The following is a 13,524-nucleotide window of genomic DNA, read 5'->3' as shown; positions in this document are numbered from 1 at the left end:
TATGGACTCATAAATTGATAATATCCTATACTATCAAGTTGTGTGTAAGTATGGCTAAGATAAATACAGGACTCCATAGTGTAAACAGAAGTTGTCATTGAGTAATGTATCAAGAATGGTTTGTATGGTATTTTTTATATTTTTCTAGTTTTTTTCCCCCACAGAATAAGCTGGTATTAGTTATATAATTTTTTCAAGACCCACAAAATTTTAAACAAAAACAAAATGCTCAGAAGACATAAATGTTTAATGTAAGAGAAGCCTATATTATTCTCTTACTTTAAAAAGAAAAGCAGAAAGAATAAAAATACATTTTGGTCATTCTGTCCTATTTTTTGAGAAAAAAAATTTTATGGCGAGTTTCCTTTTCTTTTTTCTAGTAATTGTTTTATTGAAGGGAAATACACATCTAGAAAAGTACATAAATCATAAATAATACGTACCTGTTTTATATATAGATATAGATATGGTAGTATTACTTTCTTGTGTGTAGCTTCTACTCAAGAGGATGTTTGTAAGATTCATTCATATTATTGCAAGTAGTTATAGTGTATTTTTCACAATGCTATAGAGTATTACATCGTACTAATTTACCACAATTTATCCATTTACTGTTGATGGACATTTCCGTTGTTTCTCTAATAACTATTACAATACTGTTGCTATGAACATTCTTGTACATGTTTTTTGGTGAAGATATATATTGATTTCTAGCAGTAGAATTGCTGAGTCATAGGGTAGATGTAAGCTCAACCTTAGTAAATATTGCCAGTTTTACAAAGTAGTTGCACAAATTTATACTCCCATCATAGTGTGTATTTTTTTATTGTGGTAAAATACATATATAGAAAAATTCACCACTTTGACCATTTAAAATGTAAAATTTAGTGGCATAAAGTACTCACAATGTGGATTTATTTATTTATTTTTATTTATTTATTTTTTTACAATTTAAAAGTCTAGTTTGTATTGTGTGTTCTTCTCTCATAGATTTCTTTCTGTCACTTCATATTTGACCACTTTTACCCCATCTACCTCCCTCCCCTGCCCTCCCCCCGCACCCTCTGGTAACCACTAGTCTATTGTCCATGTCCATGAGTCTCTGTTTGTCCTGTTGCTTTTAGGTTTATATCACACATATAATGTGTGGTTTTCAAATGTGGTTTTCAACTTTTTCTGTCTGGCTTATTTCACTTAGCATAATTATCTCGAGGTCACGATGTGGTTTTAATTTGCATTTCCCTAATAACTAAAGAAGTTCAGCATCTTTGTATAATTATTGACAATTTGAATATCTTTTTTTATGAAGACTTGTTCAAGCCTTTTGCCTATTTTTCTATTAAATTGTCTGTCTTTTTCTTATTAATGTACAGATATTCTTAAGACATTTTGGATATGAGTTCTTATTACAACATATGAATTGCAAATGTCTTCTCTCTTTTTACCCTTTTTGAAGGTCAGGAGTAATTAACTTTAATACAGTAAAATTTATCATATATTTTCTTCATGATTTGTGGTTTTTTTTCTTGTGTGTGTGTGTATTGCGTAAGAAATCTTTGCCTACCCTAATGTCATCAAGATATTCTCCAATATTTTCTTCTAAAAGTTTTATTTAGTTCCATAATCCATCCAGAGTTGTTTTGTTATATATGATGAGTTACAGGTGTCAAGGCATTTTTTCCATATGGATATTTAATTAACCCAGGTCCATTTATTGAAAAGGCCATCATTTCTACCACTGCACTGTATTGTCATCTTTGTCATAAATTTGGTGATCAAATACATATGGGTTTGTTTCCAGATTCTCTATTCTATTACATTAGTCTGTCTGTCCTTGTGCCAGCATAATATTGTCTTAAATACTCAATATTCAATCTTTATATGGATCTCAATATCTAGTAGTGTAAATCCCTCAGCTTCATTCTTTAATTCTGTCTTGACTATTCTGTTTTTCCCACGAATTTCCTCGTTCATGTTGTTGTTTTAATAACAGCTTTATTGAGAGACAATTCACAAACCATACAGTTCACCCATTTAAAGTATACAATTTATAGTTTTAATAAATCACAGAGGTGTGCAACTATCACCACATCAATTTTTGGACATTTTCATCATATCATAAAGAAACCCCGTACCCATTAGTTATCGTCATACTACACATTGTTCACCTTCCCTGCCAAGCCCTAAGCAACCACTAATCTACTTTGGGTCTCTATTGATTTTCCTGTTTCAAATATTTCATATAAATAGAATCATATAATATGTGGTCTTGTGTGACTGGTTTCTTTCACTTAGTATAATGTTTTCAAGGTTAATCCATGCTATAGCATGGATCAGTACTTTATTCCTTTTTATGGATGAGGAATATTCTGTTGTATGGACATGCCACCTTTTGTTTATCTGTTCATCAGTTGATGGACATTTGTTTTTTTCTACTTTTTTGACTCTTATGAATAGTGCTGCTATAAACATTTGTGTACACACTTTGTATAGATGTTCATTTTCATTTCTCTTGAGTATATAGTTAGGAGTGGAATTGACAGGTCATATATTAACTCTATATTTAACTGCCAGACTGTTTTCCAAGTGTCTACACTATTTTACATTCCCATGTTAATGTTTAAAAAAAAATTTTAAGATGGTTTTTAATTGAATAAGTTATATATATAATAAAATTCATTCAATGCCATAGTCTACAAAGTGAAAAGGAAACCTTACTCTACCTCCAGACTTCTCAGGGTTCCTTCTCAGTGGCAACTGTTAACAGTTTCTCTTGTGTCTTTTTCAAATTTTTCTATTATATATAAGCATATGTGTAAATATATCCATTTTTCTATAACAAATAAGACCATCCCACACAATGTTCTACATTTTTTTTTCCCTTAACATTATACATTTTGGAGATCTTTCTATACCAGCATAGATAAATCTAATTCTTTTGAGTAACTGTATAGTATATCTTTGTATAAATGTGTTATAATTTATTTAATTACATGTCATACTTTCCTCTCCTCTCAATAGTTGAGTTGTTTCCAGTTTTAAAAAACATTTTAAATATTGCTGCAGTGAACATGCCTTAAAAAATTTTTTGTACACACGTCTAAGTAAATTTGTAGGAAAAAACCCCTAATAATTAAATTGCCGGGTCAGTTACGGGACTTAAAAAAAGTTATTGCCAACATGCCATTTAAAGAGATAGCAGCAATTATACTCTCAGCAATTGTGTATGAGAGTGCTTCTTCCCCTCACACCTTTAATATTGATAAGTGAAAGGCGATATCTAGACATCTAATTTTAATGTGTGTTTCTCTAATAAATGAGGGCGAACATTTTCCCATATATTTGAAAACTATTTGTATTACTTTTTCTGTGAACTACCTATATTATGTGCTTTGCTAATTTTTCTGTTGGGTAGATAGTCCTTTTATTTATTTGGAAGAGTTATTTTAATAGTCAAGAAAACTAGATTTTTGTTATATATATTGCAATCTTTTCTCAGCTTGTCACTTGTGCACTTACATCTTTGTACAAGGCACCTCTGTTTCTTTTCCAAATGGCCAGTCAGTTGTCCCTGTACACTTTATTGAATAGTCTGTGTAATTGAAAGTCCTAGACATTTCCCAGATGTCTATACCTTCTATTAGATTTTACCAAAAATAGTGTGGCCCAATGCTGGCTCATTCCACTTTTGGTTTTCTTTGAGTGTTAACATAAACAGAAGGTAACATTAAGCAAGTCAATTTTTCTCTTTCTTGGTAAGAAAATAGATAGCATTTAAGAATGATTGCTAAAAAAATTGCCTACTGATTGGAATTTCTGGAGAGAAAAGCCTTTTCTTGCCCCATATTCCATCGCATGGGTATATCATAAATGATGCAATCATTTCCTTTTGTTGAATATTTAGGTGGTCAAGATTTTAGCTATTTAAATAATGTTATTATGTTACATAGCTTTCATAATTCCTTTAAAAGAGATTTGTAGAAGTAGGATTACTGAGTCGAAGTGTGTGAATATTACTGAAAAACAAGTTGTTTTCCAGAAAGCCTCTATTAATTGTTCTTCCAGCAGATTATGTTTAAATGATAAAAAAAACTACCACCTGCATCCTTTTATTTGGTTTTTGCATGTTGGGCATTGTTCTTTCACAATGTCATTTAATGCTCACAACAATCTGGTACAGTAGGTAGCATAATTATCATTTTATATATGAGTTAACCGAGGCCCAAAAGAAAGTAATCAGCCCAAGGCAGAAGTGGAATTAATCTAGGTCCTTCTCTCTCAAATTCATGCTCTTTTTTTTGTTTTTCTTTTATTTGATTTTGGATCTCATCATAAAAGATTGAGTTAAATGTAGTTCTCAGTTTATGATACATTTTTATTATTGGTTGACCTTGTATTTCCGGTTCCTCACATTTGCGATCTCACAATGCTATGTATGTAATTTCATATGAGCCATATGAAATTGTCAATATACAAACATTTTTTACCTGAAAAAATGGCAACTTCACGTGGTCCAGACTAATATGTACAATGTTTATCATATTGTAGTCACTTGTTCACACACATATATCTGAGTCTTATTCTTTTCTGTGTGGTCATCACTATGTTAGGCACTCAGGAAGAGTGACAGGACCAATGAATCACTGCCAGTCTGAATTGGAAATGAGGAAAACTCTCCTATGTTAGACTATTTTACAAACTTAAACTACTAGGGCATTTCTTGATCAGGACTTCACAGGCCACAGTAAGGGTTTAGGAATACTACTCAAAGAAGCCAGACCCTCAACAGCATTCACAGAATCATAATATTTCAATATTGGAAGAATTTCATATTTTTCATAGGGTAAAAATGAAGTCTTTAAAAGTTCAAATAATTGCTCAAAATCGTACTAGTTAATGTAACAGTACACTAAAATTCAGACAGCCTGCTTTGCTCCTCAATATACTGTTCTGAAAAAAAGTTTCAATTAATTTTTAATGTTTACTATTTTACTCTGCTATGAAAAGTTTGCATGTTTAATATGAATAGAGAATCACATCTACACAAATTTACATATTTTCTTAGGTAATGAAAACCATGAGTTCACAGCAATACCTCCAATTCCGATAGAACACTACAGGATTTTCTCCCTTTCCCTCTCTTTCCTTTCCAGATTTGAAACTTCTTTTTCCCACAGTGAGAAATCTGGCTTTATTATCCTTAAGTATATTTAGGCTCCCCTCTAAGTTGTCCTGCCTCCGCATCTTGGGTGCCTTGTCCTCTCCACTTGGCCCTGGGGCTCACAAGACCCAGTGTAGGGCTGCCTCGTTGGTGGGCAAGCCCTCTTCACCTTTTTGGGTTTTTACAGCCTCCTTCCTTGCTATGTGACTGTCACCCTGCTCTGGACCACCAGGTGCAGATGATTACTTTGTTCTGCACACCTAATGCCTCTAGAACAGAAAATTTTAGGAACGGCAAAGGAGATGAGGAAGACTGAATGTGTATTTTTGAATAGGCGTTGTACCTCTTATTTAAAGCTCTTTATTCACATCTTAATTCTTCAAGTTTTATAGAGCCAGAATTATTGAGTAGAAGTGTTTTATTTAAGGTTTTAAAAACCATTACCAATCTGCTCTCAAAAAAGGTTGCCCTGATTTACAATCTCATCAACACTAAGAACTCTTCTCCCTGTACCCTTGTGAGTAGATCAATAGTATTATCTATCTATCTATCTATCTATCTATAATTTGTATATCTATTTGCCAGTTTGTTAGTCGGGACTCTGAACAAGTTTTCTATTCCCCCACTCTGCGTCTCCTCTGGACGTGAGAAGGGGTCCTTTTCCTTATTTATTTTATTTTGTTATCTTATCTCTGTCAATGTAACTCAGCTCAGAGGGCTCCAGTCACCACAGAAGACGAGGCAGCATGGCACCTGGCACCCGGCAGCTGGCCAGTACAAGCTCACCTCACCGCTACCTGCGGGAACCAGGATGCACGAACCTCCCCCTTCCTGTTGGGTCCACCTGGGCAGTGCCTCCAGCCAGCAGAGGGCACTGTGGACGCTGTGGAGCCCGCGCTCGACTCCGCCCCCAGGACAGCGCACCGCCCCATGACGTATTTCCGCGTCATCTTCCGTCCTCTCCTATTGGCTGTCAGAGAGGCAATGGGGCGGAGCCGAGTGGGTGTGTCGAAAAGGCAGCAGCCCGGATGGGGGGGCGAGGCTTTCCCCTTCCTCGCCCCTCCCCCGCCCTCCAGTCCCTCCCTGGGACGGCTGCGCGGAGCGGCTAGGAGGAGCGCGGCGACGGCAGCGGCAGTACTTTCTCGGGCTGTGGTTGGAGCAGGGCTCTGGTGCGCGCTTCGCGGAGCCGCTCGAGCCTGAGGGACGGGTTGACTGAGGGAGAGACGGAGGGAATCCCCGGCTGCCGAACTGCGCCGGCGGGGTAGCCCTTCAGTTCCCTGCGCGCCTAGCTGAACCCTGGGTGAGTAGGGCGGGGGTCCCGTGAGACCGCCACCGGCCTCTCGGCGCTGACGAGACCCTGCGGTGCGTGACCCTCCCTCCCCAAAGCAGTCCCCAGGCCCCTGGATCCGAATTGGTCCCGCGCGGCGGGCGCGGGACAGCGCATAGGGAGGAAGCAAGAGGGGCCGCCTTTCCCTCGGAGTTGGTAGCGCCTTTCCCCGGTTCAAAATGCCCAAGAAGAAGCCGACGCCCATCCAGCTGAATCCAGCCCCAGACGGCTCCGCGGTTAACGGGACCAGCTCGGCGGAGTAAGTATAGGGTGGGAGGCGAGCGCCTGGCGGGGCTGGGGAGGCCCCTGTGGGGGTGCAGGAGCAGAGTCGTGTGTGCGCCGCGCGCGGGGCTGCGCTCGAGTTCGTCACGTACGTCTCGGACTGGCAGGAGCGAGGAACTCCCGGCCGCCGAGGTATCGGTGACTAAGCACTGATTGTGCTCCTGACTCACACCAGTTAAGTGGACCAGCGAGTCTCATTTTTCCCCCGTTCTCGACCCTTTCAGCCTTCTCTGGCCTTAAGAAAATAAAAAATTGGTTCATCCACCGCCCTTCCCCAGCTGTTTGCTAAATGCGATCCTCTGGGATTCTGGCCTGTAAGGGGAGAAGGGAACATATGTTTTAGAAAGAATTAAGATCGCGTCTCTTTCGGGGTATATGGAGTGGAGCTGGGACCAGCTAGCAGCATCCTCACCTTAGTGCCTGACACCTGTGGGCGGGGAGTGCCTTGATGCCGGCCCGCTGCCTGGCCAGCGGGGGCGTGTGTACACAGACATCCCCGTGGCTCTTCCGTTTTGGGGGACTTCAGGTCCTTGCCCTTCCTGGAAACTGGTCTGACAGGGAGCGGCTTTCCTCTTTATCTGACTTCATTCATTCAACAAATCACTCCTCACTAATGACTCTCTTGGCTTTCCTTACTTGCCAGGAGTCCAAACTCCTGAGAAATAAACACCATGGCAGTGGAAACTACACACAGAGTGCTCCATCTTTGCAACTTCCAGTGTTACTCATGAACCAGCACTTTATTACATTAAATAATGAGATTGTTTCATGGGAGTTTCTGATCTCCCACAACTCTTTTGGGTTTTGGGTGAGGGACAAGAACAACTGTGTGTGTGTGAGAGAGACACCCTGCTAGTTGAAGAAATAACTAGGAAAGATTTGGCTCTTTCTCTTTTACCTGCACACTGGAGACTTTAGGAAGCTAGTTGGTGAATAGAGTAGGCCTGGATCTTTTGCCTTTTGGTAATTTCTTTACCCTTCCTTTCTTTCTCTAGATTTTAATAGCCCAGGGACCTGTTGGCTTGGTGACTCTCCATCCCTGTAATGATCATAAGACCAGTGGTGGACCTGTGGTGCGAGCTCAGCCCAGGTTCTCCACACTGGCTCCCAACAAACACTCTTCAGTACTGTAGTGTGTGTTTTGCATATTGACTTGTACAGGTCAGTGAATTGCTTTGAAAATATTCAGTTTTAGTGTACAGAATTTTATCCTCTTAAAATAGACTGAAAACTCCCAGAGACAGGGGATTCCTTAGTAACTGTCAGTGTTTTGGGGACAAATTTGTGACCTTTTGTTTTGACCACAGTGGATTCTGGCTGAATTTTGTGGCCGATCATGCTGCTCCTATTTGATGTAGAGGAAGGTACTAAGCGGAAGTACCTGTTGTCTTCTGTTGTTAGTTGTAACACCATAGCTCTATTCTTGCAAAGGGGATAAATTGCATTAACAGAAAACAATACAGGGAGGAAAAGAAGAAACTACTGTGGAGTTGGTGGCAGAAAAATTTGGGTGCGACTGGGAGATTCTAAATAGTGGTTAAGAGGTGGTACTTGAGTCAGGCTAAGTTTGAAGCTTGGCTCTGTTGTGGTTTTGTGACTTGGGACAAATCTTTTAGTCTCTCTAAGGCTTAGGTTTAGTTTTTTCATCTGTGAAAATGGGACTAATGATAGAACTGATTTAGGGTAGTTGTGAAGATTAAATAATTGAAGATTAAAAGATTGGATATGTAGTATATCTTCCATAAATGTTAGCTGTTGGTGCCTTTGTTATTGGGTAGACGTTGAGAAGACTGAAGGAAACTGGAAAGTAATTTTAATTCCTGGTGGCGAATATGTGTGTAAAGGTGCCTTTGCTTTTGGATAAATGACTCTCCTTCGCTTAGTTTTCTGTGCCATCTGCATCTACCTCCATGACTCATTGCTGTATTACAATAAGAGGCATCTTTGTGTAGGCTGCTTGAGACAAACAGGGACTGTTCCACTACATTTTCTGGCACTAACGGGGAAAGCTGTACACATCTTCATCTTTCACCTTCGAGAGTGTTTCTCAAGCAAAGCTACTGTTCTTATAATTTCTGTGATTAGACCAGGGCACAATTCTGAACACTATAATAGAATATAAACAAAAGGAAAAAAAACCCATTGATAGTAAAGAACTTTTGGTACTAAATTGTCAAGGTTGCTTCTCCTTTGTGGCTCCCTGACATCTTGGGATTTACCTCTAACGTTTACCCTGATCAGACGGAGCTGGGTTATATGGGACCTGAAGTTTATACAAGGTCTGGGAGGTTCTTGAAGAAAATGAATGCAAAACTACTTCTTTTGCAGGTTTTGCAAAAAGCATATGATCATATTGCAAGGGTGCTAAGTGTTAGAATGAAATAAATTGGAAATAATATCAAATCCCCCTGTTTAAAATGTTTTCATGGTTCCATTGCAGTTAGAATGAAATCCAAAATTGGGCTATGGGACTAAGTGATCTGCCTACTGCGCTCCCTTCCCCCCTTTGATCTCGTTTCCTGCTGCTCCTTTCTTCTGCCACATTGGTCTTCTTTCACTTCCTCAGTGGGATAGGTCAGACTCCCACCAGGCTCTTGCACATGCTGTTCCTTCTGCCTGGACTGAATCATCCCTTCCTCTTCCCAAGCTAGGAAGGAAGCAATCTTCACCTTTCTGCTTTAATGTTTTCTCAGAGATGTTCACAGACTACCTAATCTAAAGTAGGTCCCTCTTTTTCATGCTACCTCATTTTTTAATTACACTCATTCACTGTCTGTAATTTTTTACTAGGGTATTTTAAATATCTCTCTCTTCCGTACACCATAAACTCAGCATAGGGCTGCCTTTTTTTTGATTCACTGCTCTGTAAGTAGTACCTGGCACATAATAAGTGCACAAATGTTTGTTGAGTGAATCAGTGAATGAATGAAATTTCTAATATTTGTATAATGTGTTTAACAAACCTTTTTATATCTTTTCACTTTTTCTTTTATATTCTCTCTTATTCTGTTCCCTCATCCCCATTTTCTCTTCTTTCACAGACACCACTCATCCACTCTTAAGTTATTTAATATATGGTTTTATAATTCCACCCATTTGTTGGATATATGTGTACCTTTGGGAGGTAGGTAGTATTGTTTTGAGTGTTTTTGTGCTTAGAATGCTGTATGCTATTGTGCTGTTGTTCAGCCTTAAAAAAAAGAGGTCCTGCCATTTGCTACAACACGGATGAACCTGGAGGACATTATGCTAAGTGAAATAAGCCAGACATAGAAAGAAAAATACTGTATGGTATCACTTACATGTTGAATCTAAAAAAGTGCACTACACAGACGCAGAGAGTAGAAAGGTGGTTATCAGAGGTGGGGAGGTGGGGGAAGTGGAGAGGTATTGGTCCAAGGATACAGAGTTGCAGGTATGTGGAATGAATAAGTCTAGAAATCTGATGGATAGCATGATGACTGTAGTTAATAACACTAGATTGAATACTGGAAATTTGCTAAGACAGTAGATTTTAAGTTCTCTTACTACACACGCACACAAAAAGGTAACTCAAGGCCCAGGGTCTACAACACGGAAGTAAGAGAGGGGTCGTGGAGTTTGGCTATGCAGGTTGGAATCCCACTTCTAGCCGGTGACCCTTCACGCCCCAGCTGCTTCCTGTGTAAACTTACCAGCTGTAAGAATCAGGGCAAAGGCTGAAACTTTAAAGAAAATTCAGTACAACTTAGACTCATGTCAGTGTCCCCCCCACCCCCCAAATCCAGGAAATGAAAATTAAATCATTTCCCTCAGTTCTACATAGTTTAAATAATAAAGACATAAGAGGCTTACCCACCTTATTCCTGTCTCTGGTACAGCCTGAAAAAGCCATGGGATTGGAAAAGAGACTGAAGACAAGAAAGACCACGGACTAGGCATTACACAGAACTAGATTTAAATACCAGCTCTGCCACCTGCTTAGCTGTGACCTTAGGCAAGTTAGTCAACCTCTCTGAGCCTGTTTGGTTAACTGTCAGATGGAGCTATTAACCACTTCCCAGGATTGTTGTAAAGATTAAATGAGTCTAGTATGGTACCAGGTACCCAACAAGAGCTAAATAGATGCAGACAGATACCCCTCTAAAAAAAAAGGTAACTATGCGAGAAGATGGATATGTTAATTAGTTTGACTGTAGTAATTATTCCACTGTGTATGCATCATCATGTCGTATGTACTCCTTAAGTATATTCAGGTTTTATTAAAAATGCTATTGTACTATAAATATACATTCGTCAGGATAGACTAGGTTATGTTGAGGTAACAACCACAAAATCTTATTAGTTTTAACACACTTGCAGGTTGTTGAGGAACTGTTGATTGGATTCCATTGGGGGTCAGGCTGATGTACGCACCATCTCTGAAATGTGATTATGTGAGAAGGGAATCTTGTGAACCACATTTTGGTTCTTAAAGTTTCTGCCCACAAGTAACATGCATCACTTTTGCTCTCATTTCATTTGCCAAAGTATATCACGTGGCCACACTGATCTTCACAAGGGGTGGGGGTCTTCTTGGAAGAGAACCAGAATATTTGAACAGCAGCAGTGCCCACCCCAAACTTTTATTTCAGTTTCTTATCCTTTTTTTTTAAAAAAACAAATAGCATGTTTCTGAGCTCTGTTTATGATGCTACATGTGTATCTAGTTAATTATTTCTCTGTTGCAGAGCAGTTAATCATGTGTATGTACCACATTTTCCTTATTATTCCCCTAGAATTAGACCACTTTGTTGTTTCCAGCCCCTTGCTGCCTCAAACAGTGCAGCCATGACCATCTTTGTACATAGCTCCTTTTGGACCCTTGTGAGAGTTCCCTGTGAAATGTCTCAAATTTGGGATTACTGGGTCGTATGGTACTTTGCCTTTCCTTCCAAGATGAGACAATACTTAATCCCTTTCTTTGTTTTTTAAAGAACACTTCTAACCTCTGTGAGGATAAGCATGAATCCTGAGTAGAAATTGCAGTAACAGCATGGTACTTACCAAGACCTCACTGTTTCTTTGACCTTATGCAAGTCCTATGTACTTTCTGACTTTTAGTTTCCTTGTCTATAAAGTGGAAATAATGGTTTACAAAATTTTTACCTTAATGGCTTAAAAGACCCTACCTTATCAGGTCCTCTGTTTTCTTCCACTGTCCCCTTTACTCATGCACTTTAGCCATACTGTTCTCTGTGCTGTTCTGAAGTAGGATGGGCCCATTCCTGTCAGAGTCCTCTGCCTGGAATGTTATTCTCCCAGATACCCACATAACCTCCTCACGTAACTTCCTTCCTCAGTTCATTCAGACCTCTGCTCAAATGTCTCCACATGGAGGACATCCTGATCACTATTTAATATAGCACTCGCTGTCATTCTCTACTCCTTCGTTTTGCTCTGTTTTTCTTCATAGCACTTACCAGTAACTGACATTGCATTGTGTACAAGTATTTATGTACCCCTCTCACTCACCAAAATGTAAGCTTCATGAAGGTGGGGTCTTGGCTTTGTTACTTGCTCAGGGCTTAGAACGGTATCTGGCCCCTGGTAGTAGGTACTCAGTAGATACCTGTTGATTAAATGATTGAATTGTTCTTCTCTTGAAGGAGTATTATGAAGATTAAATAAGTACTTTGAAGGTCGTAAGGTGCTGAATAAAAGGAAGGGTGGCTTTGGCGGCATCCATAGATTTTGGGTTTTAAATTGTTTCAAGGTAACCCTGAAACACTCAGACTTAGTGTTTGCATTCAGAGCATAATTTATAGCATCAGCAGTTCTGGCAGATTTGTAAGGGACACATATTTGTTAGAGTGTGAAGGCCCTTAAGGAAGGGAACAAAAAGATTGAGACAGGGTGATGTGCTTTTTGGGGGTCTCTTATGGCCTTTTCAGGGATGTGCACCATGATAACTAGGAGCTTTTGAAGTGGTTGTAACTGATTTTTGTAGTTTTGAACTTGGATGCTTCTACTGCTTTGTTGCTGCAGTAACACTGATACAGACTTGGAGAACAGCTTCCAGTGAAAAGTAAGGCCAGCTGAAGGCCGTGTCCTTGGGAAGGTCTCTGCTATTGTTGCAGCAGATACAGAAATGGCAAAAGATTCATAAAGATGACTTAGCTCATGGCAAGGAGATGTGAGGGACTCTTATTTGAACATAAACACTTACAAAATTCTACTTTTTCCTATTTATGCATCTTTGAAAGAAAGGGAGAGGATACTTCAGTAGAGCAGCCGTTGGCCCTGCCTTACCCATCTAGTTTGGTTTTTCTCTTTCCCAGTTCACATGCTGTGATCCAGACTGACTCATTCCTTTACTCTCCTTTCCTTTGCCCCAGCATACTGCTTCTTACCTCCGTCTAGTCTTGCTCACATGGTTTCCTTTGTCTGGAATGCCCTCCTCTACTTTCCTTTGTGATTTTGTTTTGTGCTTGCCACCATGCTTAACTCCATGCTATTCTAGGATCTGGGTTTGAGACTTAGTTACACCACATTTTAATTGCTCATCCTGGGCATGTCATTTAATTTCACTGAGCCATGGTTTTCTTCATTAGTAAAGTAAGGATGATAATATGACAAACCTGTGAGGTAAGGAGAGCAGGTGAACATCACCGGAAATAATGTGTGAAAGCACTTTATGGTTACTGAAATGCAAATCGGAAATGTTAAAGAAAACACCTGTAATTTCTTTCTCAGAAAGCTGTTTCCTTTGATCTTAACTCCAAATTGTAAATGT

At 39.4% G+C, this 13,524-nt stretch overlaps 1 protein-coding gene across 2 annotated transcripts in view; it reads left to right on the top strand.

Annotated features, from left to right (window-relative positions):
• Window positions 1–6,223: 6,223 nt before the first annotated feature.
• Window positions 6,224–13,524, top strand: part of MAP2K1 (mitogen-activated protein kinase kinase 1) — a 71,472-nt gene continuing 64,171 nt past the window's right edge. Inside the window, exon 1 of one of the 2 annotated variants that reach the window (XM_039865242.1) lies at window positions 6,224–6,747. In XM_039865242.1, the coding sequence (XP_039721176.1) occupies window positions 6,668–6,747 (80 nt within the window). In that variant the 5' untranslated portion in view covers window positions 6,224–6,667. The remainder of the gene's footprint in view (window positions 6,748–13,524) is intronic. The other variant, XM_039865241.1, reaches the window with a different exon arrangement.

Source organism: Pteropus medius, unplaced genomic scaffold (assembly GCF_902729225.1).
Source record: "Pteropus medius unplaced genomic scaffold, Ma_sr-lr_union100, whole genome shotgun sequence".
Taxonomy (NCBI): Eukaryota; Metazoa; Chordata; class Mammalia; order Chiroptera; family Pteropodidae; genus Pteropus; species Pteropus medius.
Note: the sequence above shows the minus strand (reverse complement) of the source record. Positions and strands in the feature narration are given on the sequence as shown.